At 38.4% G+C, this 10,000-nt stretch overlaps 2 protein-coding genes across 3 annotated transcripts in view; both read left to right on the forward strand.

Annotated features, from left to right (window-relative positions):
- LOC138038382 (osteoclast-stimulating factor 1-like) overlaps positions 1 to 4,290 on the forward strand; it is a 13,050-nt gene extending 8,760 nt beyond the window's left edge. Inside the window, exons 9-11 of the mRNA XM_068884208.1 lie at positions 1,637 to 1,715; positions 1,952 to 2,044; positions 2,607 to 4,290. Coding sequence (XP_068740309.1) covers positions 1,637 to 1,715; positions 1,952 to 2,044; positions 2,607 to 2,653 — 219 coding nt within the window. The 3' untranslated portion in view covers positions 2,654 to 4,290. The remainder of the gene's footprint in view (positions 1 to 1,636; positions 1,716 to 1,951; positions 2,045 to 2,606) is intronic.
- Positions 4,291 to 5,230: 940 nt separating this feature from the next.
- Positions 5,231 to 10,000, forward strand: part of LOC138038375 (helicase-like transcription factor) — a 23,576-nt gene continuing 18,806 nt past the window's right edge. Inside the window, exons 1-2 of one of the 2 annotated variants that reach the window (XM_068884193.1) lie at positions 5,231 to 5,712; positions 9,134 to 10,000. The exon at positions 9,134 to 10,000 is cut by the window's right edge and continues 15 nt beyond it. In XM_068884193.1, the coding sequence (XP_068740294.1) occupies positions 5,512 to 5,712; positions 9,134 to 10,000 (1,068 nt within the window). In that variant the 5' untranslated portion in view covers positions 5,231 to 5,511. The remainder of the gene's footprint in view (positions 5,713 to 9,133) is intronic. The other variant, XM_068884194.1, reaches the window with a different exon arrangement.

The following is a 10,000-nucleotide window of genomic DNA, read 5'->3' on the forward strand; positions in this document are numbered from 1 at the left end:
ATAAGCTCAGTTGTTAGTGCAAACATTTTATGGCCGTTTTTAGGAGAATTAAATTTTTATTACAGCTCTAAGTAGATCAAAATAAATTAATTCTCTTTTTTTGGATTTGGAATTTCCAAGGGCTATGGGGGACCAAGTGGAAAAATCATGGAAATTCCAGGGGGTGGGGGAAGTAATGCGAAGCCCTCTGGAATGGAAAATCCAGTGGGGTGTGGGGTCAAACTGGAAAAAACCCTCCGTGGGGGGTATGGATATTTTCTGGAACCACACATTATATAAACTCCAATGAAATACTAAATCATTTCACGAAAGACATCCAAAGGTGCGATTTTCATATGAAACCTTAACAACAGTGATCTTTTCATGTGTGAAGATAACATGTTACCGTTTATTTATGTTTTCACACGAAAGCTCTCTTGGTATTTCATTGGTGTTTATACAGTCGAACATCCACTAACGGACACCTCCTGTAAGTGAACACCAAAATGCGGTCCCAGGAATTTCTTCTCTACAACACTACATATTTATCCTTCCGTAAGCGGCCATCTCTCGTAAGCGGACACGGACACCTATTCGGGGTCCACAGAGTCTAAAATATCCTCCTGTAAGCGGACAGTAAACAATATCAAGAAAATAAATTTCTAACAAAATGGTTTTGATTTTTTAAATGATTTAATCGCACTCTGTCCTAGACAAAACATAGTCATTTCAATTACAATTAGCTTTTTTTTCATTACAGTACATCAAAGTTTTTGCTTAAAACTTTTCTTCAAGCCAGTCGCACAAACATTTGTCTCCTTGAAATTAAAACTTGGAAGACAATTCCATACCATATCCTGCTCCTCTCATAGTTTATCTGCTTTCCTGTAATAAGAAACTTTGCTGAGTTAGATGCACGCTTCAGGAACTCCGTAACCCAATCTCAAACATGTTCTAATGAACAAATGGCATGTTATACAAAACCAGCCCTTACTGGGAGAAATCTTTAAAAACCCTCTCCCAGCTAGTTTCATATAGAAAAGGGAGGTCTTTGAATGATGTACATGTTAGAGCAAAGCTCCAAGTTCTTTGAATTTCCTATCTTGACCAATAAGAGTCGTGTTTGGCCTGTCTACACCTTAAACACAATTACAAGTTGTCCTAATAAAGAGATTTAAAAGACTTGTTGTTGGGTATTATATGTCCTTTGTTATATAGCTGAATTTTTTTTCTCAACAGCACATGCTCTCATTGGTTACTTTGAGTTCATATGACATCTATGGCAACATTGCAAAATCTATGACGTCATAGGGTAACATTGCACTGTTACCCACGAATATTGACTGATGACTGCCGTTACTGTTGCCAGTGCTCGTTTTCTTTTTGTGCTACATAACAAATCACTTAATGATTGGTCCCTTGGGAAACAGTTAATTTTGTTTCCCCTAAATCTCAATGTTTCCCTCGGCTGCGCCTCGGGGAAACATTAAGATGGTTGGCAAACAAAATTAACTTTTTCCCTCGGGACCAGTCATTAAGTGTTTACTATTGCACTTTAAAGTGGACACCTCCTGTAAGCCGACACTTACCCTTGGTCCTAAGGGTGTCCACTTATGGGAGGTTCGACTGTATAATAAAGTGCATTTTATCATTTTAGAACAAACTTGGGGATACCCCTTTGCATTCAGCATCCTGGAAAAGTCATCCAGACATCGTGGAGTTGTTGCTAGAGCGTGGTAAGAGAGTAACTTACCAATGTACTTTGTTCTCAGGAGGTTGTTGGGGGGGGGGGAGGGGGAGGGGGAGGGTTGGAGAAGCAAGAAGAGAGTAGTGGGTTAAGTAGTTACATGTACCAGTCTGTAGCTTTCAAGTTGATTCATGCTATTGCTATGCCTCTAGTTTGCTATGTAAGGGAATGATTGTAGAATGTGTTGATTTTGATTGGCATTTGATGGAAATGTTTGCTTACCAGGTGCAAGAACAGATATTAAGAACAATGCAAAGCAAACACCCATGGACCTGGCAAGAGATCCTGAATGTGGAAGACTTTTACGAGGGGCTGTCGGTAAGTGAATAAAAAAGCCATTTGCAGTGTAATAATAGTAATTAAAATAAATAATAAATTATTATAATAGCAACTTTCAATGGCTCAAGTTTCTATACCCTATTATACTATTGTTTTATTTCCTGACAAGTATTTATTCATCAAATAACCAATAATCAAATGCCTGTAAAAACATGTACAATGTGTTATTTGGGGAGGTCTAAAGCATCATCGTTTCCTCAAGGTGGACCTCATTGCCACCAGTGTACCATGAATTTCTTTCTTTTTTTTCTTTTCTTTATTTGTATAATGTAAATAGCTTTGTGTCAAACAAATATATATATAAATAAATAAAATCAAATGAATGATTCAGACCACACTGTATATACGAGATGTATGTTTATGAGTGTGCACTAATGTTCAAAAATAAGGTTTTTATTTCAAAATAAGGTCACTTGCAACCTTGATTCCAGTCTTAGGCCATGTAACTCAGTCTACTTGTATTCTCATAATTCAATTGACTTTCCTAATCTGAGCACTTCAGTTGTTACATGGAGTGTTTTCTGTATCTTTTTTTTTGCAGAAGCACTTGGAGCAGATGATTATGGAGAAGAAGAAGACTCAGATTAAGGAAAGAGGTTTTTTGGTACCACAGGAAGTCAGCATATCATTGATGGTTGCACAAGATAAATGCATGCATGCCAGCAATGAACATGTGAAAGCAATACTTTTTAAGGCTCAAACCGTTCCTTCACATGAGTTTCACTCCAGTCGCTGTTATCACATGTGCAATATTCTTTATTAAAAGAAGACAAAAAAATATTTGTATTCACAATACTAATTTTGTTAAAATGAAACCCCAATAATGATAATACATTTTTTGGGGACATGAAGTTTGAAGTGCATAAAGCTTTAGCATCCTATGCAGACATTCTAAGGTTTTCTTCTTTCAAAGTAGGGTAGGGAGAGTCAAGAGATAAACAGTGATGAAGCACTTAGGGGATCTGTAAGGAAGGCTGCTTATAGAAAATTCTGGTCCAGCTATTCTGCCTCAGCTTGATTGAAGAAAAGCTGAAATGGAAATCCAAATATCAGGGAGTGAAAATAGCTTCAAAGTGAATGCTTCCTCACATCATAGCTTGACCCTCCAACCCCAAGTCAACAGCACTCAACTAATGTTCATTGCACTCCCAGCATAAGGAAGTTAACTGGTTTCAACTCTGGGCTGGTATGACTAAACTACTCTAAGGCCATCCTCTTTTTTTCTCTGTTTAGCATAATCCGACCGACCCAAATTTTTGGCATTTTCAAACAAAAAAAAGTAACGCTGTAGTTGGTTTGATGCCTCATTGGCATTAATCCTCTTCCTGTTTCAAAACACATAATGCCTCGGCCAAAGTGCGCCATTGACTTCTGTTGGTTGGTCGTTGTTCCAGGTGACCCCATGTCCAGCTTTTCTCCTTCCCTCATCAGCGTTACCAACTCAATAAAGGTGAAGGTGAAGGTGAAGGTTAGCGATATGAAAGAACAACGTTTCGGTGACATTGTGACACCATTTTCAAGTTCAAATGCATTAAGATTACCCGTCAGAAAATATGCTCAGGATTAACATAATTCTTCATTGAATATACAATGTTGCGATGTCACTGAAGCATTGTTCTTTCCTATCAATAATTTTTACTTGTTTATATTTTACGAAATCTTTGCTTGTAACGCTGTAGTTGAACCATTTTTATGTTGCAAAGGAGTTTCGGCGGTTGGTCCTTTTTCCCATGTTATCTTAATTTTACAATAACATCAACTAACTTTTCGGCCACATTGGTTCATGTCTTGTTGTTTCCAGGCTCCACATCAATCATGCTGTGGTACCAGGCCTCCTATATACTTCTTGTGATTTTCTTTTTAGGTTTTTTTTTTTCAATCCGACCGACCCGAATATCAGAAAATGATTTCAAGGCTAAACGAAAAAAAAAGGGGATGGCCTAATAATATTTATAATAAAGCTGGATGTTTTGTTTGAGTTTTGTATTGTATAGAATTGTCATTTGGTAATAATCTTACAAGCAGAAAAATCTGTCATGCAACATTTCCTTTCCTATGATAAAATAGTACCAGTAATACTGTAATTTTGTATTGAGAAATAACAATGTGTCTACAAAAGAAACAATATATATAATTTACAGTTCTAAATGGGCGACGGTGGAGTACTATTTTGTACTTTGATAGTTTTTTTTCCTACAATAATTATTAAAAGTTCCTTCTAGGCATTTTTCTCAGTTTCTTTTTCCTAGTTTCTTTGTCAGACCGTAAATTGTCCTTACTGAATAATAACGTTCATATATTGAAAATCGTCCCATGAATGAGGCTATAAAGCCTTTAATTTCGGTCCACTATACTATCATCTAAAATGCTCCCCAATATTCTGATATTATTCCTTTTTTGTCGGAATCAATTATGAAAAAGTGATTATCAGTCAAACATAGCCAGTAACTTTGAATATGAAAGAAATTTAAGAATGTGCTAAACAAATTTTAGCATCAATTGCACTGAAAAGCCCCGAAAGGGGAGTGTCTATAAAGTATTGTCCAATATTGGTTGCAAGTTACAAGATTCACTTAACCACGCCACTTTTATGCATTCCATTTGAGCCTTGTTCAGTTACCTTTGCTAAACTGACACCCGTAACAAGAGAAGTCTTTGTCGGTACAAGAGAGGGAAGGAAGCGGCTTCGTTCTGTCTTTGATTTTACTCCTGATTCGTGTTCCGAAATGTTCTCACTTTGAAGCGAATTACATCTTCTCTCGAACACTTTAAGCCGTTGATTTATATCCCAAGCCTCCTTAAGCAACTCATCAAGCTCTTCCTCGGTGAGATCATCTAAATTCTCTGCAGGATACTCGCTGTTTGACTCCACTCCAACCAGTGTCTGTTCATTTTCAGCCTTTCCTTCGCATGTCACAGAACTCCTCTTCCCTCTGCCATTCAAACATGGGACACTTTGGAATCTTTCTTTTTTAGAGGACGATTTTTTGCTATTCCATGAACGAGAAGCCATTGTTTCTCACTGACAGCTGTGTCTATCGACTATAAATGCAATAACAAATGTCTGCTTACTTTTCCAAGTCTTGACAAACAGCATGAAGTCTTAATGTTTACAGTCTCTCAGACAAAGCGATTTTCACGCCACTTCCTTGGTTACAACTCCTCTTTGTTTATCAAGCCAATGAAATTGCGCGGAAGTGAACGAAGGAACATCCCAAATTTGGAAACGGTTTGAGCACGTGCATTGCGGTCGCATAGTGTTGTTTCCCGCTAAAATCGGTTATCTTTTCCGACCCAGCTTCAATGTTTTGTCACGGAGTCTGAATCGTTACACATGTTTATATGACTTGCTAGAAAACATTATAAATGACCTTTTTAACCTTCTACCTTTGTGGGTCCTTCCAGCGGTTGGAATATTTTACGGTGAATATTTTGTGAAGCCAAAGATGCTACATGTAGGTATGGCGGAAGCAAAATGTAATTCCTCCGGATCCACTGTGAATGTCCTCAAAGGTACTCAAAACAGTTGCAATATTTGTGGTAACGGGATTGCATCTTGTAAATGCTCCTCTTCAAGTGAGGGCAATACGCATTTTGAAGTCGCACGCCAAGAAGCCGATGGAAACCTTGGATTGCAAGCTTCAAAGGTAAGCAAGTCTGCGGTCTGCGGAACTCTTTGAACGAAGAACAATCGCGATCAGTGATCAAAACCATGCAATCTTCTTCTGGAAATTCTCTCCAAAAATCAGGGCATTAAACGGTGGGAAACAAATCTTCAGAAGCAAAAACTGGAGTTTGTATCAATCCATCAGGGTTGACTACTGCCGGTCTAGTTCATCATGAGAATAAACACGCCTTTGGAAATTTCCAACGTGATGTTACTCAGTGTTACTGAGCACATTATGCCACGAGCGCGCGTTGGATATATAAAGGAAGCTTTAGCAACGACAACGGCGACGGCAACGAGAACGTTACAAATTTGCATATTTAGTGGACAAAAACAATAGCTGACCATAGCTTTGCACGCTCTGCACGTGCGTTTTTCATTTTTGTCCATTTCTTTGCCGTCGTCAGCAAAGCAACAACGTGAAATAAACCAAGTTTGAGGTGTTATGGAGAACGTCAGCAATTGGAGATAAATTTTCATTTTTCTCCCCTAAATTATTAAAGCACCGCTCGTAACGGTTTCATACCTGAGGGACTGCCACACCTTTGTCATATTAAAAAGCTTGGAATAAGTCGCGAAGTGATCGCAGTAACGTGAATTTATGTTCTTACATGACGTTCTCGTTGCCGTTCCCGTCGTTGCTAAAGCTCCCAATAGCCAACGATGCGGGTACCGCCGAGTTGGCTATAATCACCTCATATCCAACAAGCGCGAGTGAACAAATTGTTTTATTTAACACCCACAAATTATGGATAAATCTTCCCTACTTTTTTTTGTAAAAACAACAAAACTGATGCGGACAGTTTCTGACATTTGTAGAGAATGGTATAATTAACAATTATTAATTTCTCAGCCTCGGAGAATTCATTTTTCGTGCTCTGATTGGTTCACTCAATCTCGGTTATCAGCTCATATACCTTAAATGAATGAAGGGGATAGTTTCTAAAGAAACTGTGGTGCTGCGTCGGTGGGGAAGTAGTATACAAAAATTTGGTTTTATCAATGGAGTTGATAATGTAAATTGGCCACCGTACAGAGATGCTAAAAGCTGACGTTTTGAGCGTTAGCCCTTCGTCATACCTTGGTTTGACCATATATGGTCAATGATTGCGCTTAGCATTGCTAAACTAAAAGTTTTTTGACCATGAAGCGAAATTTCCTTCGGTGTAAAGCAAAAAATAACGTTTTTGTGGAAAGTTTGGATTGATTCCGAAGCTTAGAAGCACGCGAAAAGGAAAGAAATGTTTTTGTGATGAGCCTGGGTCTGTCTGACCACCAGGTGATACACAGCATCACATCTTAGGAGTTTCTCCCATTTTTCGCTCATATTTCGTTCTTCCAAACTCTTGGAGTTTAAGGAATTTAATAAAACAATTATTCCATTCGCACTTGTTGGATATGAGACTGGTTATAACCAACTCGGCGTTACGCGCTTTGTTGGCTATTTACCATCTCATATCCAACGCGCGTTCATGGAATAATTGATAATTATTCCATGAGCGTGTGTTGGATATGAGATGGTAATTTTACAATGACTGCAAAATTCTGGCACGCTCATTGGGAAATTTTTATTGTCAATAAGTGGACAGACACATAAATGTATAATTTATGCAATATTGATGTGATATTGCTCTTGTCATCTTGAATAAAATTGAAGTTTCTCACATTGTTGTCTCATGTTTTTCTTGTGTCTTGACTTAATTTCGACCCCTCTGCTTATTTGTTATTGTAAAAATCATTGATGTCAGTTTTTCATTCATCTGTCCTGGTATTAATCCACAGTTACTTTGACAATGTTATGACGAAATTCATGATCAATAATAACAGGACAGACGCATGAAAAACTGACATCAATTTGTTAAATAGCAAACGAGGTGCATAGTGCCGAGTTGGCTATAACCAGTCTCATATCCAACAAGTGCGAATGGAATAATTGTTTAATCAAATTCTTTCAACTCCAAAATTTTAGAAAGTACGAAATACGAGCGTAAAAAGCAAGCAAATCCGAGCGAAATCGAAAACATGTAATGAGAACTGATGCGATGTTGTGTAAGACCTTGTGGTCACACAGACGCAGGCTCATCACAAAAACATTTCTTACCTTTTCACATGCTTCTAAACGTCATAATTGGTCCAGACTTTCCACAGAAACGTTTTTTTTTTGTGTTTTATTCAGAGAGAAATTTTGCTTTCCCGTGAAAAACTCTTAGCTTAGCAACGCTTAGCACTATCATTTACCACATAATGTCAAACTAAGGTGTATGAGCTGATAACCGAGATTGATTGAACCAATCAGAGCATGAGAATGCATTATCCGAATTTGAAAATTTAATAATAGCTCTTACTATATGACTAGCTCCTTGAGCAGAACCAAATCCTGTGCTATGATTGGCTACCTGAGTGGGAAAGATGGAGCTATATACTGCCTGCTCAGGATTCCTTGCTTGGTCCCACAACATCAAAGTTCATTTTTTGGTGTTTTATCCCATCTAATAAATCCTTTGACCAGGGCCGGGTTCCTGAAAGGTGTAATAACTCTATTTTAGGGATAAATGTGCCTTATTCCAGGCACATTTATCCCTGGAATAGAGTTATTACACCTTTCAGGAACCAGCCCCAGGCTTGTTTGGTCAAGATGGCTGGATATTGCCCTTGTCCTTATGGACCTCGACTTCATCTCGGTCCATAAACGCTTGGCCAATAACCAGCCATCTTGACCTAATGCTTGGTCAATAACCCATATTTATTATTCCACTATTACGCCATGTTACCATATTTGGACAAGAGAACGCGCAAAATATGAGATGGTATTACACTGTAGTGTCCTGGTTTGACCGGTTTAGAACTGAGCAAATACGGACCGAATGGGAGTTTTTCAATAAACGAAATTGTTTTCAACACGATAAAGCCCGAAAATTTAGCTTGTCATCGCTTGTCACTCGCCATTTCGTTTATACAATCAAATAAAGGACATTTGGCTGGCTTTCTGTGCTGTTTACATCGTTCCCAAGCGCCCTGAAGGACAGATGATGCATTTGTTTAGAAACACTCTTACCAAGCAAAATAACACCTTTTTGTATAGTGGAATAATAAATCTCTTATTCGATGGTTTAACATATAATACTCTCAGACATTTTGCTCATTGCTCGTATTTTTCCGAGCCCCTGTGGGGCTTGGAAAAATACTACGCAACTCGCAAAATATCCGTCTGTATTATATGTTAAACCATCGAATAAGATGTATATATACCATGATGGCTAAGCCAATGAACGTCAAGAAACACATTCAATGATCTAGTCTTTATTAAATCAACTTATTCTGTGCAAGTAAAGACACATGTGCACAGTTCCAAAATACCTGTAACATGCACTGGTGACACCAAATCAACTTGTTCTTTTAAGCAGAATTTAGAAAACTGTGTTAAGATGCAACCTCTTAGTCTGGTTTTACAAAAAGACTCTGCAGCTGAAATTGCAGGGAGCCCTCGTCTGTCTTCTGATGCACAAACCACCAAAGATTGGACAACTTCAGAACCCCCCACAGACATTGTTTTGCCTCAAGTGAACATGGAATTGAGATTTCCCACATCGACGTCTGACATGAGACTTGTTGCCCAGACCAATAGCTGCGTTCAAGAGAATACCAAGACACTGGACTCCCGTGCTAAAATTGCCGTACCATTTGCAAAACATGACAATAAGAAAGATGACCTAATATCCTGCTCATCCTCGGCAACCATACTGCCAACACAGGCCACTTCGTCAGATTCAGTCAAGCCTCTAACTCCTCAGTTTGTATCAGCTGCTATTGACATGGCACTACATTCAGTTTCTCCTGCTGCTAATCCAAGTTTAGCATGTAAGATGGAAGAGCCACAATTAAGTGTGGCTTCTAGTTTAGTATCAACAAGTACAAGTCTCGAAGTTCAAACAGCCACTAACCTGCAAGTTCCTGAAGGAAAAGCATTAGTTTCCATTGATCAAACTGTTGCCGTAAGCACTACAGAAAGATTGTCAACGTCATGTTCCAAAGATTCTGTATCAGTTATCAATGCAGATAGCTCAAACTTTGTTCCAGAATTACTAACTGCTTTTCCAAATTTTACACCATGCCTTAAGTGTAATTCGTTACTTGTTTGTTCATGTTCTGGACCCTCGTCAAGTGATAATTCTTCAGTGGGAAATGTTACTTGCTGCAATGCATCTTGTCAAGGAGTATGCGTCTGTTATGAACATTCAAATATGTCTTCACCGGATGTAAAGCCTCAA

The sequence above is a fragment of the Montipora capricornis genome, chromosome 2 (genome assembly GCF_036669925.1).
Source record: "Montipora capricornis isolate CH-2021 chromosome 2, ASM3666992v2, whole genome shotgun sequence".
NCBI lineage: Eukaryota > Metazoa > Cnidaria > Anthozoa > Scleractinia > Acroporidae > Montipora > Montipora capricornis.